The sequence below is a fragment of the Eptatretus burgeri genome, chromosome 22 (genome assembly GCF_056783735.1).
Source record: "Eptatretus burgeri isolate ZD-2024b chromosome 22, Ebu_testis_v1, whole genome shotgun sequence".
Lineage (NCBI taxonomy): Eukaryota > Metazoa > Chordata > Myxini > Myxiniformes > Myxinidae > Eptatretus > Eptatretus burgeri.
In genome coordinates this window covers 971,161-988,903 of record NC_140982.1, presented here as the reverse complement: position 1 = coordinate 988,903, position 17,743 = coordinate 971,161, and the positions used below count along the sequence as shown (strand labels likewise).

The window sequence follows — 17,743 nt, the reverse complement described above, 5'->3', positions numbered from 1 at the left end:
ATCCTGAAGAGTCGCAGCACGTATAAATGACATGTATTCCCACTAGACAACGGGTTTGGGCCTAACTACACATGCACTTACCGAGATACCTCACCTAAGGGACCTGAATGGTGGTTTGCGAATCTGGTAACCACAACACTACCCCCTCCCCTTTTTACAGACTCGTCCCGAGTCGTCAAATTTTCGTGTGCCATCATGTGTAGTTTTCCCCTAGTACACTTTACCTACGGATCCCTGAGTGCGACATTCATGGTATTCGTGTCCCCAAAATAAATAACCTGAGGGCTGCGTAACTACCTAAACAAACTCACTCACACGGACGACTTAAATAAAATTGCCGGCGCTAAGACATACATGCCGGGGGCGCACTCATATGTACAGTACATCTTAACCTTAACTTACAAATTTTACACTAAACCATGGCCCAGGATCAATGAACTCTGCAAAAGAAAGCAGTTAGCAGGGAGCCAGGCTGCCCACATGCAGTCTCTGACTCAAACAATGCAGGTGACGGAACGTGGCTGGCTGCTCACACGCAGTCCAAGGCCTTCCCTTTTGAACTGAACGCAGTGAACCACAACGGTGCTTGGGCTGCACAACGCAGTCTCCGTGCCAGCTCAAGTGGCACACGCAATGAACACAACGAATGGATGCATGAACGCAAACACGGTGCACGGGCCGCCACTGCAGGCCCGTGTTGTAGCTGCCAACAGGGCAGTTCTTGCAGCTTGCAAACTGTTGCTTTTACGATCCTGGCGCACATGGAAATGAACAGGGGGGGGGCAAAGCAAAAATTGAACGGGGCTGGTGAACGTGGGCAGTGGGCATGGCATGGCAAAGGTAGCAGGCAAACACAGCCCGCAGAAGAAGGCCGCTGCAGGCAAACACAGCCGGCAGATGAACTGGCCGGCACAGGCCTCGAAGAAAAACAGCCAGCAGATGAACTGGCCGGCACAGGCCTTGCAGTAACACAGCCAGCAGATGAAGCTGGCCAGCTTTTGCCGTCAGTGGAAGTTGGTGGAGGGAGTGCGGTGGTGCTGGCCACTTGGAAGGCGGGCTCGGACCTACCTACCTGTCTCCCTCCCAACCTATCGCCTTTGCCTGTCACTGTACATACCCACTCCCTTAATTTGTCAAACGCCAATTTAGCCCCAACTTCTTTTTTTTTTGTTGTTTTTATTTTTAAAATCGTCCCCTAACCCCCTTTATCGTCCTTGTTCGGCTAACCTATTCTGTCACCTAGCCTACTCCCAACCCCTACGTTCCCTTCCCGGAGGGGAATAAGGGAGAGCTAGCGTCCTGTGCCGAGGCCCACCGAAGCCTCAGAATGGCCTCCCCAGAGTTCGGCGATCTTAACACCAAGTGGGTCCAGCGGCCCACAACGACAGCGAGGGGATGGATGGTGCGGAGGGGTACATCTCCTAATCTACCCTAACCATTTAACTGTTAAACTACCCCGGGGCTTTCAACAAGCGCCTCTCGCTTAACTATTGGTTCTAACAACCCAGATTCCCGTCGCCTGTGTTGGTGTCCTCACAATTTCGGGCCTCGCCCCCCAATTTTCTCTCCGTGCCCTCACACGGTCTCCTGGCTGGGACACGTGGCTCCCTTTGGCAGGCACGACCCTCTGCCGAATCTCCCGCTATGGCACCCCCGGGCACTACACTGCCTCCGAGCCTACCAGCTCCCTAACACCGGGGAGTGCCCCCCATGGCACCTCCCTGAAACGCACACGTGGCAGGCCGGCCTCCCGGGCCCCTTTCCGGGTCACCCGTGCCCACAACACTGCCCACGCGGCTAATGGCGCCCCGGGCCCCTGCACCAAGCAGGCGCACCCGTGCCCACTACTCTATCCCGGCCCCCCATGGGCCCGCAGCCTACACGGCCGACTAGCCTGGTGCCGGGGTACCCACTCAGCGATACTCACCTTTCGCAGCCACGCTCCCAAGCCCGTCAACAGGGCTCCTGCACCCCTCCAAATGGGTCTCGAGCCTACTTTCCCACTAACAACAAAACGACCTCCATTTTTCAATTTGACTAACCCAGCTAACTCACTCTACACTGACCCCGGGGTCCCTTGGGCGGGAGTCACTCCTCCCCCCAATCACTCATCGCACCATGCATTCCCCATTCGCTCCACTCACACAGACCCACTGGCCTCACTCACTCAACATGTCTCCACATCATAACTCACCAACAACTCTTCAACACACACACCACCGAATTCTGCCATCCTTCTAACTACCTCCCCTAACTAACTCGTGCTCCCACGTCGTCCCTTAAACTAGTAGCACGTTCCTTTTAACACTACGTAGCTAAGCTACGTCCCCTCTACACATCCTCAAGTCTGTCACTGTCTCCTAATAATCCCATTTTATTTCCCAACCTAAATCTGGCTACAATCCCTCTACCTAATCCATTCCACGGACTCCATGAGGACTTACCCCTGCCCCATGAAGTCGGTCTAGCTAAGCTAACCCTTCCCCCTAACTAGTTTTCCATCCTGTGCCCAGGTAAGGGGGGTCTTTCACCCCTTGCCCAGGAATCCTGTACACCCGAAAGTGAGCCTTGCTTTTTTTTTTTTTTTTTTTTTTCCATGCGCAGCACCTGCGCGGCAACTCAGAGCTCGCGCACTTTGCACCTGCCCGTGACGTCATGCAGCTGCACGTGTTCCTCGTCCCTCCTTGGACGGGACCATCCGGCAGAGATACCCCTCCTGCCGGATTCCAACCCCACGTGCAGCCATGACGTCACCGTGCGCATAAAAAAAACACAAGCCCCACGTCTCGAGGGGTTTCCCACGCGAACACATGTGCTTTGCCCGTTGGAGCTGAACACACACGATCGCGTGGAGAACCCGTCCGGTCCAAATCCGTTATCCTGCCTAAACTTTGTCCGTCCGCGGGATCGGCAAATCCACCGCGTGCGTTTCCGGACCGGGACTTCACTCTCGCAAGCGAGCACGTGGTGGTCTCGTGCGTTGCACAGCACGAACCGCGTGCTCACTGCTGGGCGAACCCGGCACGGTCCTCGAAACAACTACAGCCGCTACTCGGCTTTCTCTCCTCTGTCGCCGTCGTCGTCGCCATTCAACCCACGCATACCTGCGTGTCACGACGCACACAGTCCACACCATCACATTCACACGGGGAGACGCGGCTGCGTGCTCCCGCATGCCAACCGACATCTCCCTCTCATACCGCTCTCTCACACACACGGTCTCCCTGGCACACAGCGACCTTGCACACGGCCGTTCACTCACGCGTGCGGGGGCACTCACCCGCGGTGCCTCACTCGCACTCCGTGCCTCATCCACACACGCGGGGGCACTCACCCGCGGCACCTCACTCATACTCCGTGCCTCATCCACACACGCGGGGGCACTCAGCATGCGGTGCCTCATCCACACTTAGGTGCCTCATCCACACACGGTGTGCTGGGAAGCACGTACTCCGGCAACATCGCCACCACACCACTCACACGTGGTGCCTCATTCATACTGGCCGTTTCATCCACACACACGGCCTCTCTCACACACGGTGCCTCATCCACACACGGCGTGCTGGGAAGCACGTACTCCGGCACCATCGCCACCACACCACTCACACACGGGGTCGCTTCCACACACGGGGACGCACTCACACCTTGCACCACACACACAGGGACAACCACACTGGGGATTTGTGTCCCCACAAGGGTCTCCGGGGCCTCTACACCCCCCAAGCTCTCCGTGCACCCGTCCACAGCACTCGTCCCCTCAACCTCGCAAAGCACGACCGAACTCACCTGGTCGTGACTCGCCTCGAGGGGGCATACTCCCTCCCCTTGTTCCTGGAGGAGGTCATCCAGCTGCTCGCACCGGGTCCCCACACGCTCCGCGAGCTCAACCTCACTATCCTCCACTACCTCCGTGTGTGTGTGCGCGTCACTTACCCCGTCTTCATCGTGTAGTCTTCCCTCTATCGTTCCCATCTCCCGTGTCTCTGCCAACTCTTCACCCTTTACCTCCCTTGTCTCAACTATTATTTCTGTTGTCGTCACCTCGTGTCTCGTCTCACACGTTTTGGTCTCCCCATTTAATTTTTCCCTTTCCCGGTCATCGTCACGACCCTCGCCCAACACGTTCCACGAATTATTTTTTACCCGCCTCCACCGCGGGCCTGTCAGCCGTTGCACCCCCACCCAGCTCGTTTGCTCCCACACGTGAAGTCGCCATTCCCAGCTCCCTGGTCACGGCCTTCATGCCCGCCTGCAGGCATCGGCCCATGTTCTGCGTCTCACCCCGCAGCTCTTTCATTTCTTCCCTCATTTGCTGTGTATTCGCATCCATCGTCGTTTTCACTTCATTCATTTCGTTTTCATTTCATTTGTGTTTGCATCCATTTTTTCGATCATTTTCGCAATCATCTTTTCGTTCATTGCCGCCAGCATGGCTTTATGGCTGGGCCATGTTGGATGCACTCAGCTGAGCCGTTTCGGCAAGGGTTGGGGAAGGGTTTTGGTGGAGAGGGGGGGGGGAGGTGTCATACACCGCGGCCGCTGCCGCACCCACCTCGGGCCCTGGGTTCAGTTGGGCGAGTCCGTGTTCCTGCACAATCAACATTTCCTGCTCCGGGGATTCCATCCTGGACCATGGACTCTACATTATTACACATATACATTTCTAATACCCCCGGCTCCCGCTCGCCTTGAGACGCCATCTTGCTTCTCGTGAAGGGTTAATTTAACTCGCTCGTAATTTGGAGGGAATCGGGGTCGCTTCTCTCACCCCTGGACCGATTCCCGTGAATTTGGCCGGAGACAGGAGAGCCCGTTTTCCTGTTCTCCGATACCAGTGCCGCGAGGGGCGATGAATTTGTATCCACTCCTGACACCAGTGTTGCGGATTTCGCGCCCGCCGGCGTGCGACGGCCACGTAACTCCGAATCGCGGCACGTCGCCCACCGGACGGACAATCCAGTCGTGACCCTCTCGGACTAACGCCGGGAACCAGTCACGGGTGGACCTTTCGGTCTCACCGCGATCGAGCCAATCAGCCCCCGCGTGGGATAGGGTTGCTCGCCAAATTTGAACTACCTAAGTACCCACGCGGAGGGTAGACCGGGCGATCGCACCTCGCCGCAGGTCGACTTCGGACACGGGCCCATAGCGACCCGTTCCGTACTATCAGAATAACCGAGCGGTGTTATCGTCGACCTCGACGGTTCGATTAATTATCGGGCGTATTCAGCCCACTACCAACCCTTTACGTGAAGCAAGATGGGGATTCAATGGAGGAAAAGACGAAGCGAAGCGGGAGAACAGTTCAACAATAAAGCACATTTATTCGCTGCACACGGGAAGCACACAAATACAATTCCACCAAATGCACACAAAAAAAGAAAACACAATTCCATTTACACAAAAAGCAAACATAAAAGTGAAAACACAGTGCAGAGCTAATTCCGACTACCGAGCACACGGCAACACTTATACAATTCTACTTCACAGACGGCGCCGACAACACATACCCAAAACCAAGGAAAAGAAATACCCTCAAGAATGAGGTAGGCCTGGGGCCGAGACCTGGTCGGGCCTACCCGTCTGGTGATGAGACGCGGAGCGGCGATGGCCCCGCAACCCGCGGGCCTCGTGGACAGTGCCTGGCTGGGGGTGGGAACGGGGCCCCCTTGGTCGCACTATCTCAGCGCGGGGGGAAACAGGAGGGGGTTGCTGATGCTCGGGGCATAGAGGATCTTTATTATATGCGACGAGCGTCTCCACCTCGGCCAGGTCGCGCTGTCGGCCTCCCCGGGGTGCAGCTCCCTGCACGACGCGCGCACCCCCTCGTCCGCCCTCGCCGCCTCTCCACAGCTCGTCCCCTCCGTTCCGACTTCACCGCACACGACGAGCAGCTCCACCGCCCGCGAAGTCTTGACTCTCTGTTCCGACTCCTTCGCCTCGTTCCGACCTTTACTACTCGTTCCTCGTTCTGCTGACTCTTTCGCTCTGACTTTTACGACTCCTTTGACTGACGAACACCGTCCTTTTATCCCCCCGTAACTTCGCCTTTGACCCCCTCCCTTTGACCTTTCACCTCGCTCCCCATTGGCCCGAGAAAAAGTGGGCGTGAAGGCTTTTTGATCCACAAATTTGCATATATCGATCGCCCTGGGGCGGGCCAGTCGCCCCTCGCTCACCGATTGGACGGCAAAAGTGGGCGTGTGTCGTTTTCGATCCGTTTTTGAAGCAGAAAATCCGTGATTTTGTACACGCTGTTCAACGTGCGCCCTACACGAGTCCAGCATCGGTGCCCATGAGTGGCGCGAGATGACGGTGATGCGATGGTGGCGAGTTGTGACGGTAAAGGTCGTGGCGGTTGTGGTGAAGCGGTGGTTGTGGTCGGTGGTTGATGTTGTGGTTGTGATCATGGCGGTTGGTCCAAAATAAAGATAGTAAAAGAAAAACGGCTATCCTGAAGAGTCGCAGCACGTATAAATGACATGTATTCCCACTAGACAACGGGTTTGGGCCTAACTACACATGCACTTACCGAGATACCTCACCTAAGGGACCTGAATGGTGGTTTGCGAATCTGGTAACCACAACAATATACAAGAAAATGTAAAATTTCCAAAGCATTAAACTGATCTTTTTCTACCCTTTGGAGAATTATATTGAGTGAACAAAAAATTTAGGAACGTGCCAAAATTAACCAGCTTCGTTGAGCTCTCTGATTTAATGCATTCACTGCCAGACGTCGTGCCCTGTCCCTCGAGGGACTGACTGCCTGTCCATAGCATTTGCCAGATTTGTGTCTATATTTTCGGAGGTTTTGCGAGGTGCTCTGCAGGGAATAAAAGCAAATCTGGTTAAAAAACACGTTTCAAAAAAAGTTATAACGTTTGCACGAACCCTGAACCGATGAACCACGTGACGCGTGAAAAGACGAGCAGGCAACATGGCGGATTTATAGATTCATTTTATTTCATAACCTCCTGCGTGCGCGGTGAACACCGGCTTTAAATTGAAAGTGATCCTTTATGGTGTGCAGTCGGCTGTGTTATGCGATGCTAACGGTTCCTTATCAACCATTGAATTGGAGTGCTTCAGCCACTTGCCGAGCGCCCATTGGCGATAGAGCTATCGCGCCACATCATTCTAAGCAAGTGGTTCGTCCTCCATCACCCTGAACGAATGGTTGGCACTCCATCACCCTGAGCGAGTGGTTCATCCTCCATCACCCAAATCGAGTGGCTTGTGCTCCGTCACCCTGAGCGAGTGGCTTGTGCTCCGTCACCCTCAGCAAATGGTTCGTCCTCCGTCACCCTGAGCGAGTGGTTCGTCCTCCGTCACACTGAGCGAGTGGTTCGTCCTCCTCACCCTGAGCGAGTGGTTCGTGCTCCGTCATCCTCAGCAAATGGTTTGTCCTCTGTCACCCTGAGCGAGTGGTTCGTGCTCCATCACCCTGAGCGATTGGGTCGTCCTCTGTCACCTGAGCGAGTGGTTCGTCTTCCATCACCCTGAGTAAGTGGTTCATGCTCCATCACCCTGAGTGAGTGGTTCGTCCTCCGTCACCCTGAGCGAGTGGTTCGTGCTCTGTCAATCCCGAGCGAATGGTTCCCTTCCACCACCCCTCTTCGCTCCCCCTCCCTCTCTCCTTTCCCCTCCACCTCTTCACTCACCCTGCTCTCTCTCCCCCACCCCTCCCTCCTCTTCCCCCCTCTTTTTCTCTCTCCCCCTTTAGTATCCCCGTCAACGAAGCGACGGGCGGTATTTGCTCGTTAACAATGAAAGTGAACAACACAATACACAGATCACCTTGTTTTCTTCCGAAAGCTCTTCCCACAAGCACGTAACCAGTCGCGTCAGTTCCCGCTCAGGCATGTCCGGATGTTTCTGACGAAGCTCCTTTTTCTTCTCTTCAAAGAAAGGAAACATGGCCGAAATTGGCCTCTGAGGCCGCTCTGCCGCTGCCACGACCTGTGGTGCAGGTATTCAGTCGTCTCAGGTGACTGCATGAGATAAAGCAGTGAAAGCAAGACAAGATGTCAACTCGACAACAATAACATTGTTCCACAAGACACTTCATCAATGATGTCTCCTCAGAACGCGGAATTTTTTAACTTTCTGGGAATTGGAATTCCAGATGACATGTTGTCATCGTGCACCGTCCGTATGTCCGTCTCCTATTTCCACGTCTCCAGCCAAACCGCTGCGCCGATCCGCCTGAAATTTCGCAGCAACGTTCGTCCTCCACTGACTGGCAACAGGGATTGCAAATCTTGTTGTGGTCACGTGACTTTAAGAAGGTCAAAAATGGTGGACTTAGTAAGTTCATGTAAAAATCGTATTCTCCAAATTTGGGAAACACCATTCAGCCAGGATAGGGATGTCAGATTGCGGAGGTCATGCCGATCGCGTGACCCGAAGTGTGTCAAAAAAGCAGGTCATGGAGGGTGCAACAGTTTAGTTCAACATCCTTCAACAATGATACAATTTTCACACAACATCCAGGTTGCAGTTTACAGCAGCGAAACAATAGCTGTACAAATAAATCAATAACTACGGTAATAATGTACAAAGAAAAAGTATTTTAAAAACGTAAATGGAATTATTTGGTCAAGAGAAGGAAAGCCTGGTGTTGGCTTCGTGTTTAGCATGGCTGGCATGGGGTCTTAAGGTCTTGAGTTTGAGCCCCGTTGGCCACTCAATTAACACCAGTTGGGGGTTGACTGAGCTTGTAACCCTTTTGAAGTTGTTGAAATGAGTACCTGTGTACTGGTGTAGGAGGCACAGTATCAGAGGCATAGACATGCCCCCGACAAAATGAAAGCTACCTGGCAGCCAAACTGCCATATGCAAGAAGAAGAATGAAAGTTCATTGATTGAAAATGAAAGTTCTAAATGTTCTCAAGGGCAAAGGCCTTTGAAAAGGTGGAAAAGTTCAAAGGTCGAAAGGGGTTTGCAGTGTCCAAAGGGTCTGAAAAGATCTAAGGGGTCCAAAGGATGTAATTGAAGCAACAAAAGGGTCAGAATTGTCTGAAGGGTTATTTATTTATTTATTTTGTGCACATTGTCGAGGCTCGTATGAGAGCTAACACACAACGCACAACAAAAGGAGGCAGGGGACAAGAGGGGTGGGAGAGGGAATGCCAAAACAGTGGGGAACAGAGACATTCGGAGATCTGTGGAAGGGAGAGGGATGGGTCAGGGAAGACGGGGTATACAAGGTGGACATTACAGGGACTTTCAGGACCTTACACGACAGGGAAATTTCAGAAAGGAAAGCAGGGAATTTGAAGGAGGTGGGTTTGGGGTGGATTAATGGGGGTAAAAACGATCGAGGTTTTGGATGGGGGATAACAAGAGGTGGTGGTGAACAACTGTTTTGAAGGTCTGGAGGGAAGAATGGGATTGAAGACAGTGTGGGACTTTATTCCAAAGGCGAGAAAAAAGAGGCATGAGAGAGTGAAGGTGAGCAGGGATTTTTGAAGTTTTACCAGTAGGGGGTTGCTGGTGGACCTTGAGCATCCTGCGGAAATATGGGGCGGGGATAAGGAGACGATAGAGGACAGAAAGACCACTGACCTGCCTGTGGTGAGAGAGAGAGAGAGAGAGAGAGAGTGAGAGGCCCAATGACTCAGCCTCACTGCGGGAGATACCAATGTTCCTAAATCCCTTGGTTTCCACAGTGTGAAGCTGAGAAAGGTGAGAGGCGGGAGCACCAGCCCAGAGGGAAGAACAGCACTCAGTCAGGCTGCAGATTATAAAATGTCTAAAAAGTGTCTGAGGGTCAAAGTGGTCGAAATAGTTCTGAAAGTCTAAAGGTCTAAGTGTCTGAAGTGGTCCAAATAGCCGAAACGGTCTTAAAAAGTCTAAAAAGGACCTCAGGAGTTTGGAGGGTATAAAGGGATTTGGAGGGTCGATAGGTATAAAAGGTACGGGTCCAGTAATACATCATACCTATTTGCAGCACTCACCCCACTGTCAGAAGTACAAGAATCAGAAGAATCCAGAGTATCATCACCAACAGAAGAATAATCCTCATCATGATCATAATCGGTATCTTCATGATCATCGTTGTCATCATCCTCCTCCAACTTTAAGTGGGAATTGAAAATGGGTTAGTACCAAAAAAATGCAACAAATATTGTGGATTTTTTGTGCACATAGTCAAGGCTCGTGGAAGAGCACAGAATGGATCAGGACGTGACGTAACAAAAGGAACAGAAGGAGAAAAGAGATCTCAAACAAGGGTGAAACCATGGACGACGACTCCACGATCCCTTACTCGTGACCATAAACTCTCGTTCTTTAAAACACCCTCGAGTGTGCGCTGCTGAAGCTATGCAGGCAGGAAGTGAAGCGGTACACAAGGGCTCATGACGTTTAACGCCTTGATGTATTCATCGGTTCGGAAGGGCCATGTTTTGGTTTATTGTTACGCCCGACCGCAAACCCACCTCCTGCTTGGCGAGGCGGTAAAGCAGAGGAAATGTTCTCGTGTGGCAGATATACCTTGAGACGTTTGATGTCAATCTCGAGTTGGTTCTGCTGGAACACCTGCTCAGGTGTCCTCGGTGTCCCAGGTGTTTTGCGTTTTCTCATGACAGTCTCCTTGCACTCTTTCAGCAAAGCTTGAGCCTTTTGTTCACAGTAAGCCTTCAAGGATGTTTCAATCTTCTTGTACCTTTCCTGCAAGGCAGGTCATGGAGGGGACAACAATTTAGTTCAACATCCCAGCAAATGATACAATTTTCACACACCATCCAGGCTGCAGCGAAACAATAGCTGTGTGGTGATGCTCCACAAAAAAAAGTATTTTAAAAATATATATCGAGGGATTTATTCAATGAAAGGTCACTGATTCCAAATTTAAGTGATAAATGGTTCAAAAAACGAAGGCCTGAAAATGTGGAAAGGTGGAAAGGTTAAGTCAGGTCAGGTATGGGAGCATGCACCGGAGTCGAGCATCGCTGCGTCCACTTTCCGCAGAAATTCCAGGGGCCTCCGTCTGGCCATCACCCAGGCAGATGCCTGGCCCATCTCCATCTCCTTGAGATTCTGATCAAAGTGCTGCAACCACGAGGCACGTGGTCAGAACCATTGGCTTCCTCCACTCAGGAGGGTTCCTCGCTGAGAGAATCTGGTTCGCAGGATCAACATCAGTAAAACGAGCCACGTGTCCATACAGCCCCAGCTGAGGCTCATGGACGATGCAGGTAACAAATCTCATCTGAGTCTCTTTCAGCAACCGCTCGTTGGACACAAAGTCCGACCAGCGATCGCTCAGGATTCTCCGAAGAGACCTGGTACCAAAGGAATTAAGTCTCCGTCTCAGATTCCTGGCCAGAGTCCAAGTCTCACATCCGTAAAGCACGACTGGAAGTAAATATGACCTGAAGACTCGGACTTCCGTCCTCCCGCACAGGTACCGGCAGCACCACACCCATGATCCAGTGAATCCATGACTCCCCAGGCCCGACACATAACAGCAGAGACATCAATATCACTGCCAAGGTAAGTGAATCTCTCCGTGACCTCAACTTCCTCACCACAAGCAAGTACAGACAAGATGACAGCATCATAGATGTCATTGAAAGCCTGGATCTTAGTTTTGACCCAGGAAACCTGTTATCCCAGTGGCTCCGACTCCTCATTCAGCACCTCGAGGGCCCTCAAAAGGATATCTAGAGTCTCTGCAAAGATGACTGCATCATCTGCGAAATCAAGGTCAGAGATTTTGACATTCCCAAACGATGCACCGCAGCTTGATCTCTCAGACATCCTCCCCAGAATCCAGTTCATACAAGTGCTGAAAAGTGTGGGGGCCAGTACACACCCCTGATTTTCTCCAGTAACAACTGGAAATAAGTCAGAGATGGTGTCACCGCATCTCACAGCACTCTCAGTACCAGAGTAGAGTTCAGACATCAGATCGATCAGTTTTGGTGGCACCCCACAAAGACCAAGAATCCTCCAGAGGGAATCCTGATTCACTGAATCGAACGCTTTACATGAGATCAACATGGGCTACAGCCCCCGGGACGGCCGAGCGGTTCCTTATTAATGGGAGGGGAACACGTTGATCCTCGGAGATTTTAACACGTGCTCTCAGGGCATGGGGCGCAATGGCGGCGAAGCAGAGGAGCACGGGGAATGAAACTGATGCACAGAGGGTTTATCCTCGAACCCCACGACAAACGCATGAACACAGTTTCTTAAAATGAACGCATTTAATGAACATAAACAAATATTTACAAAGAACAATAATTCAAAAGGGAATGATAATAATAATAAAGTGAATAAATCCTTAAATACAGACAAAGGGAACACAAAATAGAAATAAAAACCCTCCTTTCGAGTATTCTTGTGCTCACTCAACACCAAGGCTCAGAGCCCCAGTGCAGCTGCTTATGACAAGCACGAGGCTCGGGGTCCGTTTCTCACGACTCAACCAAGAGCCAAAGCCGAGCGTCTTGCTTCACCACGCGAGCCAAATCGACTCAACACCAATACAAGGGTCGTGTAGCCCTCCTCAGCGTGCGCTCACTCCCCGCTCTCGCCTCTCCACCACTCTGATCACGGCTCTACACAAAATGTATAAACCTACTGAGTCCGATGCCTCTCAAAATGTGCCATTCCTCACGAGGGTCTTCCTGAAAGGAGACGACGGGCAGGCTGGAATGCATCCACGTGCATTCTGAAAGTGAGAACACAGGCCTTGGCAAGATCACGACATGCCTTTACTACGGTAAGGTTGAACTTCGATGCACGACATGGAAGTGCTGCCTCGTGCCGATGTCTCCTCTCAGTGTAATACCGCCACAGAGGGTGCGGACATGTACTGCGGCGTGGCCACGATGCGAGTAAATATGGTACGGTCCATTTTATATCGCTGAATGCTGAATTGACACAACGGTGGAGGTCCAACTGCCGAACTTCACGAGAAGGAAATGCCAAACTGCACCGCTTCCTTCGGACATGGATGCGATTTTGAAAAGCATAGTTTAACCCATCAGGAGTTTGATTGCGAGTTGAGGGTAGTTCAACTTCTCCGTCAATACTTCCGCAGGAACTGAGGCTACAATCAAGTTGAGTATTACCCTTCCCCCCTCCCACTACCAGCAAATAAAGTTCTTAAAAACCCCTGTTTTCTGACCTCTCATAATAAAAATAAAAACGGAACACTCTCATGTCTACATTTTACATACACATCACTGCCTTTCCTCCCACATCATCGCCTTCATGAACACCTTTTTCTCATGTGAAAACCAGAGCTGCTGCGGAATTTTGGGTTTTTCTGGAAGATCCGACTTGGGAGGAGTCACTTCAACAAGGTCTGGACATTCGTCCCTGAAAAAACAAGTTTGAGAGCTCTGGTTACACATCACTCGTTTGTGCTTACGCTCAACTGCGCATCATTCACATTGTGCTGTCATTCTGAAACATGCAATTTGGTGTCCGTCCGTGTGTGTTTTTCACCACGATACATTCGGTGGTTATTTATCCAATCTCAACCAAACTTGACAGTAGGACGAAGGGTCACACAATGGAGGTTGTAGCGACTTAATTTGTCCCCCTCTGCAAGGGGGTTTTCCTCCTTGGGCGGCATCCGTGTTGAGGTGTATATCCGTGTTTAGGTAGCTAATCGTGACAGTTTTCCAAGGCCACTTCCAATAACAAAAATAATACCAACACCAATAATAATAATCCATCCATCCATGGGGACCATATTCTGTGTTGATGGTTGGTGCTGCCTCAGCAGTCTCCTTGGCTGGTGGGAACAATCCTGGACGGGTCGCCACTCCGACACAGGATACCAACAAGCTGGTACTCATTTTGCTGACCTTGGGAGGATGACAGGCAGAGTCAACCCCACCTGGTATTACTTGAACAGCCAAGCAGGAATTTGAACTCAGGATCCTAAGATCCCAAGCCATCCACCCGAACCATTAGGTCAACATGAGGCATGCTAATAATAATATCATATTAATGTTATTATAAAACAATATTAACACAAATAACCCTCCTCACCAAGCGTTTTTTTAATCTTGAAGAAACGCCGCATTAACGCAACTAAATAGTTCATCGTGGGGTTTTGTGGGGCACCCCTACCGAAAGTATAAAATATTATAAACCACAAATACATACGATTACCTTTTTAAACAGTCGCAACTGCTGTTTAATACTGAACTAAAAGGGATTAAATCCGACGTTCTTGAGGCATTACATGCTTGTTGTGCCCCCCTAACCACCCCAGACAAACAGACCCGAGCCGAGATCCACTGTAATCTATATACATGACCCTTCCTGCCACTCCCATAGGGAGTGGATGTACCTGTTAGTCTTGAAAGGAGGGATTCAGGATGTCCCGGAGCCTTGAACCAAAAGATAAGTCGTCGAAGAAAATCAATCTTCGAAAATAAATTCACAAATGTAATTTGTTTTTAACGATTCGTAATCCAAAGCTACACATGGGAGGAGCTAACTCACACATGGGAGGAGCTAACCCACACATGGGAGGAGCTAACTCACACATGGGAGCAAACTCACACATGGGAGGAGATAACCCACACATGGGAGGAGTTAACCCACATATGGGAGGAGCTAACTCACACATGGGAGCTAACTCACACATGGGAGGAGATAACCCACACATGGGAGCTAACTCACACATGGGAGGAGCTAACTCACACATGGGAGGAGCTAATCCACATGGGAGGAGCGAACCCACACATGGGAGGAGCTAACCCACACATGGGAGGAGCTAATCCACACATGGGAGGAGCTAATCCACATGGGAGGAGCGAACCCACACATGGGAGGAGCTAACTCACACATGGGAGCTAACTCACACATGGGAGGAGATAACCCACACATGGGAGCTAACTCACACATGGGAGGAGCTAACTCACACATGGGAGGAGCTAACCCACACATGGGAGGAGCTTGCACACATCACTTGTATAAGAAAGACATCACAAGACAACTGGACTTTTACATGAATTACAAGGACATTAGTTGACAATAGACAAATCAAAGTAACGTATGGGATTTGAACCTGCAGTCTTACTAGAAGAAACGAAGTTTAATTTTACCATTTTTTGAGAGTGAGTTATCAAAATGATCAAAGTTCTCAAAGTATCTTCCAGAGCTTGAATGATGTATTTCATACACGCGGTGATATTTACTCCATCACGTTCGGATGATGACAAAGAGCACATCGCTTCAGCTTGACAATGCAATTAAATAACCAACCATCCCAAACAGAAATAACCTCCTTGACATGAGAGAGAGAGAGGGGGAGGGAGAGAGAGAGAGAGAGAGAGAGAGAGAGAGAGAGAGAGAGAGAGAGAGAGAGAGAGAGAGAGAGAGAGAGAGAGAGAGAGAGAGAGAGAAACAGAGAGAGAGAGATCGTCCAGAAATTGGCGACACGTCGTCACGTGTGTGCTTGAGGTCCAAAATGACCCGGTGTCCATGTAAAAAAGGGGTATATGCTGATTTTTTTCACTTGGCAAGTGAAGTAAGAGTTTGAGAATTCTCAGAGATCTGGTGATTCACAAGTTTTGAAGTTTCAGTTCAATTTCCCTCGAACGTTAAGGCCCAGTCACACCTTGACGTTTTAGCCAGCTTATGCCGATTTTTGAAAATTTTTTCTAAAACGCTGGTACACGTTCAATACGTTATGGGTAAGTTTTGGAAACATTGAGAGCACGCTGAAAAACACTGCCATACGTCGTGGTACGCTGGCTTTCATCGTTGTACTTTGCGGTTGTCCTCAAATTTTAGCATGCTTGAAATTTTATGACTTATGCCAGCGTATGACTCGCACGTTCTGCTACGCTGGCCATAAGTTTTAGGTACGTTATGCGATCGTTGACACACGTTACTTGTAAGTTACTCATAAGTCGAAACACGTCGAGGTAATGTTTAGCGTCAGTGTTCCAGACTCCCTGGTTTTTTTTTTTTTTGGTTTTTTTTTCTTCGGTATGACGGTGATGTTGACACTTCGATTTCTAGTGCGGTTATAATATAATATAATTAATAGGCTGCTGCTCAACGATTTAAATCATAACCGCACGAGAAATCGAAGTGTCAACATCACCGTCATGCCGAAGAAAAAAAAAAAACCATGGAGTCTGGAACACTGACGGGTTCCTCCTGTGTGAACCCCATTTTTTTATATACCAATTCCCCTAAACGCTGCCAATACGCCATTATATGGTAGTTGTAAGTTAGAAACACGTTCATTTAGTTCTTTTGTCGTCCGGAAGACGTCAATCAAATACATCTACATACGTCAATGTGCATTGGAAATACGTAAGGAATTGGTTCAAACCACGTTACTCATAAGTTAGAAATAACTTTCAGGTAAGCTAGACATTAGCTCAACGTGTTTCGACTTATGAGTAGCTTACAAGTCACTTTTGTCGATGTATGCCAACGATCGGATATCGAGCGTACAACTTATTCCCATCGCATGCGGAACGTGTGAGGCATACGGCAAGTACGTCGTAAAAAGTTTAACACGTTTAAAAGTACAAGACGTACTCCACTTACTACGACGTATGATAGCGTACTTTAGCGTTCTATTCACGTATACCAAACTTACCCATACCGTATTCGACGTGCGCCAGCGTTTTAGACGCATTTTTCAGAGGTCGGCATTCGCTGGCAAGATCGCCAAGGTGTGACTGCGATGTTGACACTTCCATTTCTCCGGCGGTTATGATTTGAATCGTTGTGCGGCAGCCTTTTAATAGGCTACGCCACGTGATCGTCGGCGATACGTGCAGCGCTCTCTGCATAAGTTAGACTATCGTTGGGCATAGGTTGTGAACGCCGACAACAAGCTAAGCATTCGTTGGTATAAGTTATTTATAAGACAACGAAACGTTCTGTGTCCGTTACTAATACGTTATGCATACGACCAACTCGTTATGAATACGTCGGAATCTTTTAAAAAAAACATCAAAAGTTCAACGTAAGCCAGCGTTTTACATACATTTTGATACGTTGCCATTGCTGGCTAAAACGTCAAGGTGTGACTGGGCCTTTAAGCACTGAGCAGAGTTCGGGGTTGGGAGGCAGAAAGGAGAGATCCATTTTAATGGTTTCTTTGGCTTCACTTACCAGAAATTGTTCGTGTCTTCATCAAATGATCCGTTCTCCTGCGTGTACTCCTCAAGGTACTTCATCTTGGGAGCACAAAGAAACGGACATGATCACGAGTCCACAGGCAGGCAGGTGTAAAGCTATCAGGTAAATGTGAAAGACGTTACCCTTTTCCTTTCGGGCATGTCCTTGTAGGTCTTGGCGAGCATGTGATTCATGTCTGGGTTAGTGATCTGTGGGTGAAGCTTGGAAATGTCCTTACGCTTCAGCAGGCAGAAGTGCAGATCTGGCGTGAGAGGCTTCTTGGGGAAATCTGGCTGATTCTGCAAAAAAAGGAAAGGTACGCTCACAACAAGTTTCAGGATGGTGGGTGTTATTAATCACCATATTGTAGTCTTCTTGTTTCGGTAAATAAATATTGAACTTACACAAACACCTAAGAACCCCACCCCCCTCCCCCCTCCCCCAACCCTTTATTTTTAATTTTTGTTCTTCACCTCTGCCACTGAAGGTGGACGGAGGTTATGTTTTCACCCCTGTCTGACTGTTCATCTGTCTGTGAACAGGATATCTCGAAAAGGTTACGGCCAGATTCGGACGAAACTTGGTGGACAGGTTGGGTGTGTGACGAGGAAGAATCGAT

General features: G+C 50.0%; 1 protein-coding gene across 8 annotated transcripts in view; it reads right to left on the bottom strand.

The window, feature by feature from the left end:
• LOC147008025 (nucleolar transcription factor 1-like) overlaps nucleotides 1-17,743 on the bottom strand; it is a 129,428-nt gene that overhangs the window by 107,650 nt on the left and 4,035 nt on the right. For 5 of the 8 annotated variants that reach the window (XM_085865760.1, XM_085865758.1, XM_085865763.1 and 2 more), the window contains 6 exons: nucleotides 17,268-17,423; nucleotides 17,119-17,183; nucleotides 13,239-13,338; nucleotides 10,501-10,677; nucleotides 9,963-10,082; nucleotides 7,801-7,962 (listed from right to left, as the gene is read on the bottom strand). In XM_085865760.1, the coding sequence (XP_085721886.1) occupies nucleotides 7,801-7,962; nucleotides 9,963-10,082; nucleotides 10,501-10,677; nucleotides 13,239-13,338; nucleotides 17,119-17,183; nucleotides 17,268-17,423 (780 nt within the window). The remainder of the gene's footprint in view (nucleotides 1-7,800; nucleotides 7,963-9,962; nucleotides 10,083-10,500; nucleotides 10,678-13,238; nucleotides 13,339-17,118; nucleotides 17,184-17,267; nucleotides 17,424-17,743) is intronic. The other 3 variants (XM_085865761.1, XM_085865762.1, XM_085865765.1) reach the window with 1 other exon arrangement.